The sequence below is a fragment of the Talpa europaea genome (genome assembly GCF_964194135.1).
Source record: "Talpa europaea genome assembly, chromosome: 6".
NCBI lineage: Eukaryota > Metazoa > Chordata > Mammalia > Eulipotyphla > Talpidae > Talpa > Talpa europaea.
The window spans coordinates 70,705,133-70,720,859 of NC_140072.1; the positions used below are offsets into that span (position 1 = coordinate 70,705,133).

Consider the following 15,727-nt stretch of genomic DNA (forward strand, 5'->3'; position numbering starts at 1 on the left):
TGGAGTACAGGCCAGAGGTGCGGGGTGGGGGTGGTGTGTGTGTGTGAGACGATTCACCAGAGACAGAGTAGGGAACAGAAAAGGTGGATCTACTGAAACACACTGCTGAGGGGAGCAGTGGGCTAGACAGAAGAGGTCTGCTGCTCACTTGCTGGCATGATGCAGAGGTTGCGGACAGCTTCACAGTGCTGCACTTAACCTCTTGTGCCACCAGGGAGGGCCTCTTCAAGTTTTAAAAGCCAAGCAGGCATGTTAATCTAGTATCTAAGTTTGAGGCTCTGTGTCTTTTTGCTCAGGGTATTATAACTGCCTGTTTTTGAGAAAAGTGTTACTCATGCACTATCACCGTGAGCAAGGATATATTTACAATTAGAAAAGTCACATTCATTTTATAGTCATACTATATAAAAGTCTGAATGGTTACCACACCTAGAGGAATGGATTTCAATTTTGTGAGGTATGCATTTTTACTTCTTTTGCTATGTAAGTGGATTACATTAAGTTTGAACTTTGGTTCCATCCACTACTCTTGTCCCATTTCAGTCAAAGGAAAAAGAAAAAAAAAGTCAACCTGATGGCTAATTAATTTCTAGGGAACTATGGCAATCCAGGTACTTCAGTGCTATGGGCTTCCTTCTTTTTTTCCCCACCAAAGTAAACTAAACTCCCTAGAGGCCTGCAGAGTACAAAGACTATATGAGGGAGGTCTCTAGAGGCCTATCAAAATTTAATTATATCAAAAAAGTACAGGTAAAACCAGATAAGCCCTTCCTGATAGTATATTTCAGCCACATCATAAGGACAAAATCATTAACGTGAGTGATTCATTCTTTCATTCAACACATTATGTATTCTGTGGCTGATGAGGTCACCTCTTTTCTCAGAAAGAGGCAACAGGGAGGAAGACTGGTTAATTCACTTTAAAACAACTATATAGGTAATACTGCCTTCATTCATTCATGAAACAATTTTTATGTGTCAAGCACTGTGAAGGAAGACAGGGAGGAACAATACACAGAAACATAATCCCCCATATATAAAAGTAGGTACTTAAAAAAATTTTTTTTATATTTATTTTATTTATTCACGCATATAAGAACTGGGGCTTTAGGTCAGAGGTGGGGGGGGCAGTGAGAGGATTCACCAGAGACAATGGGGAGCAGAACAGGCAGACTAACTGAAATACACTATTGAGGGGAGCAGCGGGCAAGACAGGAGAGATCTGCTCTGCCATGTGGGTTAGCTCACTGGCTAGGGATTGAACTCATGTGGCAGTGACTGGCAGTGGCTGGCGATAGCTTGATAGCACTGAGATACTCCCTGCACCACCAGTGAGACCCCAAAGTAGGTTATTTTACATACAATTAGGGTGACCCACCATCCAGACTGTCTGGGACTGTCCAGTGCTAAAACTGGGGAAGCTTCTAGCAAGCCAGGATGAGCTGATCACCTTATTAGTACATAACAAATACTATACTAATTTAACTTTCACAACTACCCCAAAGCTTAAAACCACCCCAGTTTTTCACAGAAAAAAAATGGGGTTCAGTGAGGTCACTAGTGAAGCCAGGTTTGAATGCTGGCTAATGTGACACCACAGCCCACATGCTTTCCACCAACACAGTGTTTCTGAAACAAAAGATAAAATGTCCCAACATAGAGCACAGCCTCCTCTCCACACCACTGCAGCCAGGTTCTGATCACTTTCCTCTAATGCTCCCTGGCCACCCCACCCACTCACCACCACAGACTGTGCACTTAGGAAGCTGGGATTTCATCTGTGTGACAGTTCTTGGCAGATAATCCATAATCTCTCTCTACTGCAAGACTGAATTTCTATAGCAAAGCGTTTAAATCTCCATAAAATCAGGGCACCAGACTTGTATTTACCTCTCAACCACTATACAGTCAAGCCAGCAATCTAAAGAAACTCATGGCATTTAACTCATCAAGCAGATTAGAGTGATTTTCAAAGACTCTGTATACTTTTAAATAAACCTTCAAACTTTTTCTTAAAAATAATTCAAAATCTCCAAGGCCACATTTCAATAGATAACCAGTTTGTATGTCATCATTACCAAGATAACATCCATGGTTGTATACAGCTGAATTTCAAGCATCTCTCTCTGTGTCTCTCCCCTCCAAGTAGTCTGTCCTTTAAGACAGCCCCAAAATTCCACCACAAAATTCCACAACTGCTGGGGAGTCGGCTTGAGGGGAGTAGTAGGAAATTCACCTAAACAATCACCGCAGCCTATGTAATTTCCTTGCCATTAAGAATAGAACCTCCAGACGTTTTTTATGTTTTGCTCATTTTTCATGAATAAGGTGTGCTTCAGTGATCCTCCAATTAACTTTCCATTTGCATCATTCAAGCATTAAAAAGGGACTTGCAGATCAAGAAGATGTGGTATAATATACACAACAAAATACTATTCAGCAATCAAAAGATAAATGCCATTCACAGCAACATGGATGGAGCCAGAAGGAATTATGCTATGAAATAAGTCAGAAGGAGAAAGAAAAACATCAGATGGTTTCACTTATAAGAGGAATATAGGGGAACCAAATAAGACATCAGGGGAAAATATAATAATACAAAACACAACAAAATGAAACAAAAACAGGCAATTATAAACCAGAGACATCTTGCAGAGCAGGAAGAGGGAGAGGGATCTGAGAGAGGAAGGGAGGAGCACAAGGGACTGTGGTGATGGTGCACAGGTGAACTGGTGGAGGAAATTCTATGGGGACTACACCTGAGGGGTGGAAGCAAACATTGTTTAAAAATGAACAATGATGTAAAATATATAAATAAAATTTTTAAAAAGGGACTTCACGGCCAGCTCTTTTGTAAGGCCTTTGTTAAAGCAAATATAGGCCAGTCAGTGTCTCCATGCCACCGTGATTATTGGACTTGCAAGTTAAAGGTCTGGTGCCTCTTGAAAACAGGATTGAGAGACAGAAAGAAAGACAAAGAGGGGCCTCCCTGGTGGTGCAAGGGGTTAAGCATCAGCACTATAAAGTTCTATCCTCAGCTGGCCAGGGAGCTGACCCAGGCTGACCAAGGAGCTGACCCACATGGCTAAGTAGACCTCTCCTGTTCAGCCCGCTGCTCTTCTCAGCAGTATTTCAGTCAGTCGGCCAGTTCTGTTCCCCACTCTGTCTCCAGTGAATCCTCTCACCCCTGCCCCCACCTATGGCCTACACCCCAGCTGTTGTATGCATAAATAATCTTTTTTTTTTAAAACAGTTACATCCTTTTATCAAAAAAAAAAAAAAAAGATTTATTTATTTATTTATACAAGCACTGGGTACAGTCAGAAGCGCAGGAGGGTGAGAGAATTCACCAGAGCCAGAGCAGGTAACAGAACAGGCAGACTGAGAAAAATACACTGCTGAGGGGAGCAGCGGGCACGGCAGGAGAGGTCTGTCAAGCCATGTGGGACCCTCTCGGCTTTGCAGCCCAGGGCTCAAGCCACCAGGGGAGGCCCTTAAATAAATAAATCTTAAAAAAAAAAGAAAGACAAAGTGAAGACTTTCAAAAGCAAATACAATAAAGGCATTCTACATATCTATAGAGTGGAGAATAGTAGTCTGGCTACAACAGAGAACTCTGACAGAATGCTGGATGCACTAACGCTCCACATGCATTTTTATGAACTACAGAGAGGCACCACCATTATGATTTTCAGCCTGTATCAAAAGTCACTAGATTCAAGGGACTATTGTCAACCTTGTGTACTTTCTAAAGGGGAATACAAAAGGGTGTGTGTTTCAGTTGGGTGCATTTTCAGGCAAACTAAACACTTCTAACATGCCGAAGGAAACCACACCCAGAACAGGTTTCAGGCATGGGGGTGGGGGGTTGAAACATTCAAGTTCAAAAGACTTGCCCCTGCTGGGCTGGGCCCTGCTTTGCTATTTAACTAAGACCTGTACCATAATGGCTGCCACTGATTACTGAGTGGCCACTCTGTATTTAGGTACCTCGTCAAACACAATGTCCACGGGGACTCAAACTTATTCTTACAATCTTAACACAAAGAATCTGTATTACCTCTGTCAGACTATGCTGTAACACCTTCATCCCACAGATGAAGAAACAGGTTCAGATTAGTAAATAAACTGCCCTGATTTGGAAAGCAATGTGACAACATTTGGCAAGAGGCGTAGAAATAATCACATAAAGAAAGTTAATGATATAATGGTAAGTAAAAAACTAAAAATAAGACATCAAAACTGAACCTACATAGTGATTACCAAAGTTTTTATTTCAGAAAATTAAAATTTGCTGGGATTGCAGATTTTTTACAGTGAAGATGCTCTCATTTTTATTTCTCTTGAAGGTGTTTATAATATGGGTATGAAAACTTACCTTTTAAATTTGGAATAATACAAAAAGAGCTGGAGATTTAATTTTGTTCATTAATAACCTTCAACTCTGCCTTTGAAAGAGCATCAAGTGAGTCACCTCCGGACTACTAACTACTGTTTTTCATCACTTCACTGGAGTAGTGCCAGTTAAAAGCAGAAGTCACTTATCTCCCCCACACCTTCTCTTTCATCTTCTAAAGCCCAAAACTTCTGGCCACTTCTTTAAGGAGCAAAAACTTACAGTCAACAAGTTGTAACAGGTGGTTTTTCTCCCCTGCCTAATCAATAAATAGTCCTGCAGACTCATAGGAAATGAACTAGCAGATATCAACTAGCAGATATTTAATGTATTTCAAATCTCCTTTTAATGCCTGAACCTGAAGTAAGTTTGCTGTAAATGAGAATGGACTAAAGTTATTGTGAGAACATAAGCACTCCTTTAATATAAGACCATTTTACGAAGATGAAGCATAGGAGAAAGGTGGTGTTTTTGCTTAAACAACAACAATTTGAAAGCATATAAAAAGCTTAAGTTATAAAGCATGTATAGACTTAACAAGCCTCTATTTCCCTGCGCACCATGTTGAAATTCTGCAAGAATTTAGAGAAAAAGGCCCAGTGTATTTTTTGCAATTCTCCACTAATAACAAATGGATAAATGAAAACGCTTTAACCTCACAAATTTCTAGAACAGCAGGAATTAACAAATAGGAAAACCCCAGCCAAATTCTACAGATTTACAAAGCTAGGAATTAACCAATCATGCTTTAAAATCCTCTGGAAATACTAAACGTTCTTTAACTACTATACATTTGGAAACAAGATTATTTTTATGGCTAGTTAAAATGATCCATTTATTGCGTAAAAGATAAAAACCCACAAAACTCCTACTTTTAATGCGGACTTTATAAGAAACAGAAACTTATGGGGCCTCCCTGGTGGCACAAGGCGTTAAGTCTCACTCAGCACTATGAAGTCATCTGCAGTCACTGTAGCACTAGTTCGATCCTGACCCACACAGTGCAGCAGACCTCTCCTGACTAGTCCGATGCTTCCCTCAGCAGTGTATTTAAGTCAATGTGCCTGTTCTGTTCCCCACTCTGTCTCTGGTGAATCCTCTCACCCATCCGAACCTCTGGCCTGTTCCTCAGCTCTTGTATGCATAAATAAATAAAATAAATCTTTAAGAAAAAATAAAAATAAACTTCAAACCTCAGAAAGGTCACCATCTTTCTGGGACAATTTCCTTCTCTGTTCCCAATTACTTCCAAGGCAGTGCTTCTTAAACTTGAACATACATACAAAACACTGGGGGATCTTGTTAAAAAGAGGTTCTGCTTTGGTAGGTCTAGGGTGGGCTTGAGATTCTGCATTTCTAACAAATTCCCAGGTCCTCTACAGCATAACCAAGTAACAGTGACTACCAAGGTTCTAAGTATTTTGCAGTTCAAGATTTGAGGTGATGATATTTTTAAGTTTCTCAACAATTCATCCGAGAGCTTCCTAAGTGGTCTTATGCCTGCTCTCTTGATTACTACCCTCCCAAACCATTATCACTCGCAGGAGCCACTTGGGCCTTTCTTTAAAAGTCAAAATTAAGTCCCATCTCCTATCCTTTGGTAACTTTCCACTGCCAGACTCAACTCCCAACCCCTCAACCAGACTTACTAATCACACATCTTCTTGCCTTTGCCATTCAGCCTTTCCCACGCCTCCCTCCGGGCTCTGCACTCACACGGTGACCATTCCACCTGCCTTCCTCACCTCCTGCTCCCTGACCTCACACAAGTTTACTTCTCTACTCACTGGTCAGCTCCGCCAGCCTTTACAGCAGAGCTGCAACACGCTTATTCACACACCAGTAATCAAAACATGTATGTTAATAATCAAAACATTTGTTAATAAACATATAGGAGTAAATGAAAGAGCAAGCATTACGTTTTTAAACTTAGTTTTACTTTATGATTTTCTTAGGATCCTTCCTTCAAGTAGCTCCAATTTATTGAGGTTTAACAGCAAGTACTTTATACCCATGGAATAGTTTAACAAGGATGAAATTTTTAATTAAGCCAGTCCAGCAAAGAATATTGAAGTCAGAAAAATGCTTACAATGCTATCATTTATTTTCCTCTGTCACTGATTTTTTATAGCTGGGAACGTTAAGAGTTAACAGAAACTTTAAGGCAAGAAGGAGAAAAGGCACCAAGATCTAAATGGCTGAGATAAACTTTTTTATTGTGATAATGTGCACAAGTATAATTCTGGGATGAAAAGATGTATGTGAAGCTGGGGTTAGCTGAGAACTCTGTTACCATCCATGGCCTCTTCCAGAAGAAAAGAAAAAAAAATCTGAAGTCCTTATTTAAATTACTATATCATATTTACTAGTAACCAACAATAGTACAGCTGTTGTTTATCTGTATGTAAATGTTTTTCTTCAAAAGAAAATAATAATACATTGGTCTTCATGTTAACTCAATGAAGGAACTGAGACAAATATGTGACCCCCCTCTGGCAGATGAGATAGCTAAGCTCTACAGATGTTCAATGACTTCTCTAATGTGGCAGGACAGAGCCCATCTGGACTAGCTACATGCTTTTCTCACTACCACACAATTCTGTTCTAAAAGATACTTTCCCCCAACTCTTTATTCTGCAATAAGAAATCAAATGTAATATCAGCTGCTGCTTGGGAGCAATTCATGCAGTCTGTTTCTCCCCATCTTCACCTATGTCCCAATATCCCGTTACTGCAAAGATTGTACAAATGATCCAATAAAAGAGAATTTATCAAACTTTAGTATATAATATCATAGTCACTTGGCATGTTATTTAAAAACAACTATTGCTAGAGCCCAACCCCAGAGTTTCTGGTTCAGTGATCACAAGTGGGGCCTGAGAATTTATATTTGTACCAGGTTCCCAAGTCATGCTGATACTGCTAGTTTAACGACCTCATTTTGAGAACCACGGCAATAATGCAGTCCAGTTTTAACTTCCTTCATTTACGCTCTAACAAATACGCTCTAACAAATCTATGCGTAACACAGATTACCTCAGACTTCTGTCTTTTCATAGTCAGACTTTGTGAAATATAAAGGAAACAAAGAGGCAAATACTCTAACTGTAACCCAAAGCAGCATGTGAAAATCCCAGCAGAATGACCAAGTGCTTAAGCACCTGTTAAAGGAAGGGAACCCAAGCAGGGATTCTGACTCCCCCTCCCTCTGGGAACACTTAGAATTAAGTGGCATCTGAGCTGAACCTCCAAAGAGTGATCCTGCCTTAAAACATGGTTTCTAAGGGCCTCCCCGGTGGCGGCACAGCAGTTGAGCGCTGGGTTGCGAAGCTGCCCGCAGCCTCTGTGGCGCCGGTTCGATCCCCGGCTGCTCCCCGGCCAGGCCACCGGAGGAGGGTCCCTCATGGCGCGCAGACCTCTCCTGCCACCCGCTGCTCCCCTCAGCAGTGTACTTCGGTCCTTCTGCCTGCTCTGCTCCCTGCTCTGACTCTGGTGAATTCTCTCACCCTCCCGCGCTTCTGACTGTACCCAGTGCTTGTATAAATAAATAAATAAATCTTTAAAAAAAAAAAAAACAAACAAACAAAAAAAAACACCTGGTTTCTAAGAGAAGAAACAAGGAGAGCCGAATCTCAAGGATGGGACAATGCAAAGACAGCTGTAGGGACACATGAGTATCCTGGAGTTGAGGAATAGCAGAAACTGGAGCCAAATCACAGTGGAGTCAAGTTCCAAGTTTTTGCACAGACGACCGCTATGGAGCCAAATCACAGTGGAGTCAAGTTCCAAAAGTTTTTGCACAGATGACCGCTCTTATCAGGGACCCAGTCTGTGGCAGTTGCAGGGGTGGGGTTAGGAACCAAGGGAGACAAAGGAAGAGGAAGTGGCGCTGCGAACAGACTCCTTTCCAGGCCCATGATGTAAGAGGTCATGATACCGGCTAAAATCATAACACTTCCTTGGCAGTCATGTTACTTGTAGTCACATTTATTTCACTCTCCTAAGGAAAGCAGTAGCTTTCCCCAAAGGGAGTAGTGTAATATACTGTCCTTCTCCTCTGCATAGCTGGCCTCTAGAGTCCATTTAAGGATCCTCCCAGCCAAATTTTCAATTTAAGCTAAAAGAATTGGTGTTACCTTGACTATGAGTAATCCTAGTTGAGCAAAACTAAGACCACCACATGTGCAGAAATTTGAGCAGTTATCAGCTCATCAATTTTCCATGCCACCAAAATATATTTATGATATCTGGGTAATGCATCTCCTGGCTTACACCTGACTCACACTTTGTGGTTCTATAAGACATGCATCAAATTTGCAGTCAGAAATCCTGAATTCTGAAGAGGCAGCCTTATACCGGTTGATCTTAGTCCAATGATCTGTTTATAGAAAGTAAGAATACCTCACAGGGTCACCATTAGTACCAAGGAAAAGCACAAAAAATCTAGAACTTACTAAGTAATAGATCTATTACTTACTAAGTACTAGGCTGGACACTTTGAATAATATCATTTAATCAATTAAGATGATACAAATTAAATGTTGTGTATATTATAATCACTATTCCACCATTCAAAACAGACTCTAATTCACAAATCTCTTAGGAACTTAAAAATTGTGAATTGAAACTAGCTAACCAGTGAAAGCATTTTTTTTTTTTAAATTGGTGACTTGTTCTACAATGTTATCTGAGCTTAGCATTGAAGCATTATAGACAGGTATCCAGAATCCTATGCCCCAAAATAACAATCTTTTATGCTTTCCCTAAACCCAAAATTGTTCTAAGAAATTGTGTCCCCATCTAAAATATTCAGGGTATTATTTCTGTCATCAATTCTTTTCACAGTGGCAATATTTATTACATTATATCTAAGAACTTAAATTTTTCTACATGACAAACAGGTATAATAAACCCAGCAATCTTCTTTCTCAGTATAAGAAAATAAAGCAAGACTAACATCTAGGTACCAAAACAAAATTGAAAGTTCTCAAAAACATAAAAATACATTTTCTTCATGATTCACAAATGTAAAATCATCAATATACTTTTCCTAACAGTTAAGAAATCAAAACAAACCAACAAAAAAATTAATAATAAACTTGAGAGTAATACATTCCATGGCCTCAAGATTTTCGGTCTCCCTTTATGTCCCAAAGAAGATAAATTACTTCCTAACTCTTTTTGGACAGTGGGACAACTTCACTAAGCCAGAAAACATTTACTTTGATGCTTTTCTACTAGATCCTGTCTCCACTCCACTGTTGGTGCCAACAGAATTAGCCCTCTGTGGGGGCAGATAGGCAAAGGACAGAACCAAGTTAGGGTGGGCATCTCACAGTATCATCCTATCATTCCTTTTTTAAGTAATGAAATATTAATACTAATAACTAGAGATCCAGGATGAGAAAATTACAAAACTATATAGAGCCTGTGATCTCAACAATGCTTATGACCCTGGGCAAATTATTTGACTCTATCGTCTCACCTTTAAAACATAAGAGAAGTGGGGGCCTCCCTGGTGGCACAAGGGTTTAAGACACGGCACTATGAAGCTATTTGCAGCCACAGCAGCAAGAGTTTGATCCCCTGCCAGGGAGATGACCCACATGGCACAGCAAAGCTCTCCTGACTTGCCCGCTGCACACTTCAGCAGAGTATTTCAGTCAATCTGCCTGTTCTGCTCCCCACCCTGTCTCTGGTGAATCTTCTCACCCCCCACAACCTCTGGCCTGTACCCCAGTTCTTGCATGCATAAATAAAAAAATTAAAAAAAAATAAAACATAACAGATGTGATAGGAAGATGAGACCCACTTATAAATTCCCTACTAACATCTGGCACAGGTAAGCACTAATGAATTCTTTTCCCCTCTAACTTTTTTTTTATAATTTGTTATGTTTCCCAGCTGCAACTTTTGTGTGTGTGTGTGTGTGTACGTGTGTGAGTGGGACCCTCGCCGGTGGCCGGGGATCAAGCTGGTGCTGCAGAGGCTGCGGGCAGCCCCGCAACCCAGAGCTCAACCGCTGCGCCCCCAGGGGAGGCCCTCCCCTCTAACTCTTAACAGAATAGATAAGGAGAAGCTTTATGGATTAACTGGAACAAAAGCATAGTCTTTAAAATTTTTTAGGAAGTAAACCTATAGGTAAAATGGAAGGGTGGAACATTTGAGGCATAGGAAGACAATGAAGGTAAAACCTCGGGTTGGTTTTTATAAAGAACTGCAGGTCTGCCTACCTGGAAAATCTATACAGTGTAAAGGGCTGGAATAGGAAGCAAATAGGGTAGGGTCACTTGGAGGAGGTTCCTGAATGCCAATTTAAGGGATCTAGAATAGGTACAGGTGAAATAGTTTCTGAGATGAGTAGCAGGAGTATTTTCCTATAGTAATTAAGTATTTTCTTCTAACGAGTTAAGCTGGAAGGCGTGAAACTGCAGAAAAGGTATTGCGAACCTGTTACTACAACTATTTTTTTTTTTAACATGAGAGGTTCTGCTTAAATGTGTTATAGCTTTCTTCTCATTTAAAAAATACACGAACAGATGCTGAGGAAGGGGGTATTTTACATGATTTTGCATGTAAAATAACTTGAAAGAGAATGAGGGCATTGGGTGTGTACAATAAGTGTGTGTTGTGTTTCCCTGTCAGAGGTAGAAGGTGGTGTCTCTTGCCTTATTACCAGCGTTTTTTTTTTTTTTTTTTTTTAGATTTATTTATTTATGCATACAAGAAGTGCGGTATGGGCCAGAAGTGAGGGGGGTGAGAGGATTCACCAGACACAGAGTGGGGAACAGAACAGGCGGATCTACTGAAATCCACTGCTGAGGGGAGCAGCGGGCAAGACAGGAGAGGTCTGCTGTGCCATGTGGGCAGCTCCTTGGCTGGCCGGGGTCGAACTCATGCTGCAGTGTCTGTGGAAAGCTTCACAATGCTGTGCTTGACCCCTTGCGCCACCAGGGTGGCCCCTTATAGCAGGGATTTTAGTGTGGTAAGTATCACTCTGTATCTCGGTTCCGTAAGCCAAAGAGATTTTTATGTTTAATCATAATTACTTACCCACCCACAGATCATTAGAAACTATTTTACCTAAATTGTTAGCCTCCACTGTAAAAATACACAAAACCAGCAAAATGCAGAAACATCTCACACAAAATCACAGAACTCTCAGGCACAGATGCTAAGTAATAAAGTAGATAAGAGGCACCCCCCCAAAAAAAAAATCAATACAGATTTAGAGACGCAGTGATTAGTCTGCCATGCAGCTTTATAGGTAAGGACAAAACTAAATAACAGATAAAAGTCTATCATTATCTCAGATGTGTTAATTAGAAAAATTACAAATACCAAACCAAGTACCAGACTGGAAGAAGGGGACAGAAAATGGTGTTAACAAAATTCTCCTAAACTGCTTAAAATATAATCAGTTCCATTGTTACTAAGGGCTATGCAAAATGTTTGCAGTAGTTCTGGGATCCACCATACTTGAAAGTTAATGCACCTTTTCTCAGTTCCTCAACATGGGGGGTTTCTGTTAAAGAAATGCCAACACTGAACTTGTGCAACTCCTAAACCACAATATTTAGAAATAATAAAGTTATCTGGAACTAAATTTGGAGACAAAGACCATTTTTTAAAGAACTCACCACAGAAAATGTGAAGCCCGCCAATTTTAAAAGGATTTCCCTGAAAACACTTATGGGATCAGGGCACACTGTGGGTTTTTTCCTCCTTAATTTATTTAAATAGTACTTCATTGAGATAGGACAGTTTAAGGCATTTCCTGTGTGTAAGCTCCACCCTTCTCAGAGGGCATTTTACAACTACCCTCAAATCTTTCAAAACAGCATTTTGAGTGCACTCCTCCTCACAGCTTCTTACAGTTTCTCCTTGGTTTCTCTTTCTTCTCAGACTACAGGAGCAGAATGACTGAACTAAGGTGATGGGTTTTCTGATGGAAATTTCCCCAGGGAGTTTTAGCCTTGGCAATATGACACAATGCCTCGTTAGGTGAAGAAAAGGTCCATTTTGAATTCTCAAACTTAAATCTGTGGGGACTCCTAAGTTAGACCCAAAGATAAGATAAGAGGCATGCCCCCACTCCTCTATTTGCTACTTTTAAGTTACCCACCAGCCCGAGTCCCTTCAAATTTTCAAAAAGGCAAATTCCACCTTCCAAGAGCTGGAGAGGAATGAACCAAAGACATGCACTCATTCCCTAGAGGGAATGAGCTTCCTCTCAGCTAACTGCCCAAGGAATGCAGCACCATCTAGCAAATGTTTAAAATCACGTCCTGTTCTGCCTCTTGTTTTCCAGAAAAGTGTCATTACTGTCAACTATTTCACAAGACAAATAAACCTATGAATGAAATATATCCTCCTCCCTTTCCCAATGAAAACATTCTAGGACTAAGCTGCTTCCTTCCTTCCTCCTCCTCACAGGAACCACATTTGTGGCATCTAGAAGAGTTAAAATAAGAAGCATACACAGTCTGGAAGGATACTTTTTCGCAGCACTAGAGCCTTTTGCAGCCTATTGCTGATTTAGAGGCTTCCAAACGGAAGGAGTTCTGTTTTCAGTTATAAATCCTTTTTCATGTATACTCTGTGACACCGCCGGGCCAGGCCTGCTGACTGGGCAGGGGCAGCCAAGGGCTGCAGGGGCCAACCCTGCCACAGGTTGCAGCCTACCCCCACACATACTACTGCACAGAAGACCTTAGCCTCCATAAAAATATATGTGGCTAAATATTGAATTCATTCAATTGAGACTAATATAGACTCCAAGAAACCTGTAATTGATCCAACCACTGCAACCCATCGCATTGGAATGACAATAACTGGCTTTCATTATAAATTACATAGCCCACTAAATTGATGGGAAGACTCTCCCCCAACACAATACATCAAAAGAATTAAAATTAAGCATCAGAATCAAAACTGTAATTTACCCGAGGCTTAGGAACAAAAAGACCACTCCCTCCACCCCTCTGCTATTGTTCTATAGTACTAGGTCTCTAACAGTGCACTTTACACCTTTAAGACTCCCAGAGGTAACAGGCCTAGGATCTGGGAAACAGTGGTGACCGGGAATCAAATACTTCCATAGTAATAGGTCTATTAGCATGGGTCTATCGAAATGCAAAGATAACTGAAGGGCAGAAAATGTTTGCGGCTGGAGATACCTGACAACCAAGAGAATCAAAAGGATACTGGAGAGAAAAAGAGAGAGACTCCAAATGGTAGCTTTTCGGAAGCACACAGTGAGAAACTATCTCCTTTAAGTAGTGAGTGGGGTGATCGAGCCCACCCAGCGGCTTTGGGGCCAGCCTCTGCGCCGTCTCCCGTCCTCATTAGGGTCACGTTCCATATGGTTCCCATAAAGCCACAGGATCCCTGCAGGTATTGCCCCAGGGGTAGGCCTGGCCTTCGGGAGAGGGGCTTACCTTGTAGTTGCTTGAACCGCCCTTCCAGCTGGTTGTAGTTGTAAGGCACCTGCCCGGTGTAGGCGGGCGACAGCGGCCCGGAGATGCTGGACGTCCTCTGTAGTTCCATTATGCCGGGCGTGAAGCCCCAGCGAGCTGCACGGTGGAAACCCCGCGGCGCTCCCCTCTACGCCCATCAAACACGCAGCAGCTTCCGGACGACCTGGCTCCCAGCCCCGCGCTCACGCGGCGAGCCCCATGCGGGTCAGAAGGCCCGGCAGGGCGAGCTGGTCGGAAGCTGGTTGCAGCGGAGTCCACCTGGGCCCGCCCAGCAGCTACCACTCGGGCATCTAATTCCTCGCCGCTTTCCTTTTGTGGTCCCGGGCTGGAAGCTTGAAATAAATGACCGAGGAGGGCGGGAGGATGGGGGAGGAGGCGCAGGCCCTACTTGAATTTTCTTTTAAAAGTGGCCAATCCTCGGCACGCCGGGTCGCCGGGCCGGCGCTCGCGGGGCAGCACACCTCCTCCCGCTGCCCGCGGCGGCCGCCGGTTTGTAATTTAACCGGGAGCCGCGCCGCGCCGGGCTGATGTCACCTGATTAGCATAACAGCGTCGCGGAGGAAGCGCCGGCGCGCCGCGAGGGGGGCGCGGGCCGCGGGGACCCCCCGCCCCGCCCCGGGACCCTCCGGAACAAAGCCGCTGGGAGGACCACCGTCCTCGGCGCGCCCCTCGTAACGGGAAAGCCTCCGGGTACTACCTCGGGAACGGCGCGGAGCCCGCGGGCCCGCCCGGCGGCCCAGCCACTGCTCGGCGTCCGCGCGGACCACTCGGCCTCGCGGGGCGCGCACCTGGGCGCGGGGTCACCTGGGCGCAGGGTCACCTGGGCGCGGGCGCCGAGCACGTCGCGGCCCGGAGCGCGGCGAGCAAAGTCCCGCGCCCCCCGCCCCTCGGCCCCCGCCCCGGGCGCGTCGCGAGGCCGCAGTGAGGGGAGGGTACGTTCGGGCCCACTGAGGTATTCTGAACGGACGTCAGCTGCCATAGTGAAATGCTAAGCCAGAGGTTTTCTGGGATCACACTGGTAATTCGATGCAAGGAAGATTTATGGGCGCACCGATGTGCAAGGCATTCTGGGAGAAAGGTACACAGGTAAACATCTCAAGTAGCCCTGACTGGGAAGCGCTAATAAACCAATGACGAGATAAGAGAACAGAAATTAGGCTCAAATCCTACTTTGATTTATAAAAATGGCATCTAAACTTTGGGTTCTTCAAATTTTTAAACTTACCTCCCTAGCTTCTCACTCATCTCAACCAAAAGCAAAGTCCTCTACATAGAAAACAACAGCGATCAAAATGTATTCTTGGGGAAAACTGACCCTACTTTCTTTTCCCTACCCTCATTCCTCCCTCCCACCCGCCTCCTCACTAACTACAGGTAAACCACAAATTGCTATAGCCACTGAAGATGGTAATTTCATTCCTGGGGGAACCAAGTCTGCACTGAAGAGGTGGGCTCCACCTCAGGGGGACTTTAGTCCCCAGGACACCGTAATTCAAGCAACTGCATCCTGCCTAGGGCCAGAGTTAACACAAGCCTAGAGTACAGCTAGACACTCAATTCTGGACAGCCTCATGCCTACCCAGAAGGCTGGGTTTTTATGTGCAGAGTTAACCTTTAGCTTCCTTAAGCCACACCCAGGATTTGAAGACATTTCTACCATCAAAGAGACAGTTATTTCCTAAGGCCCCTTTACTGGGGCAATTTACAGGCTGACAGGAAACTAGACAGGAAGGAGGCAAAACTTGTGATCTTAGAAGAAGCACTTGACTAGGATTTCCAAGACCTGAATTTCCAGTCCTAGCCAAGCTTCTTAATCATCTATAACCTTAGACGAAACCCTGGATTCTTTCTA

The 15,727-nt window shown here is 43.1% G+C and overlaps 1 protein-coding gene across 2 annotated transcripts in view; it reads right to left on the reverse strand.

The window, feature by feature from the left end:
* SPTBN1 (spectrin beta, non-erythrocytic 1) overlaps nt 1-15,727 on the reverse strand; it is a gene marked incomplete at both ends in the record, with an annotated part of 142,883 nt that overhangs the window by 92,712 nt on the left and 34,444 nt on the right. The window contains one exon of one of the 2 annotated variants that reach the window (XM_084235788.1): nt 13,837-13,945. The exons of the other annotated variant lie outside the window; for it this stretch is intronic. Within the exon in view, the coding sequence (XP_084091914.1) occupies nt 13,837-13,945 (109 nt within the window). Of the gene's footprint in view, nt 1-13,836; nt 13,946-15,727 lie in introns of those variants that run through there. 2 annotated transcript variants of the gene reach the window in all.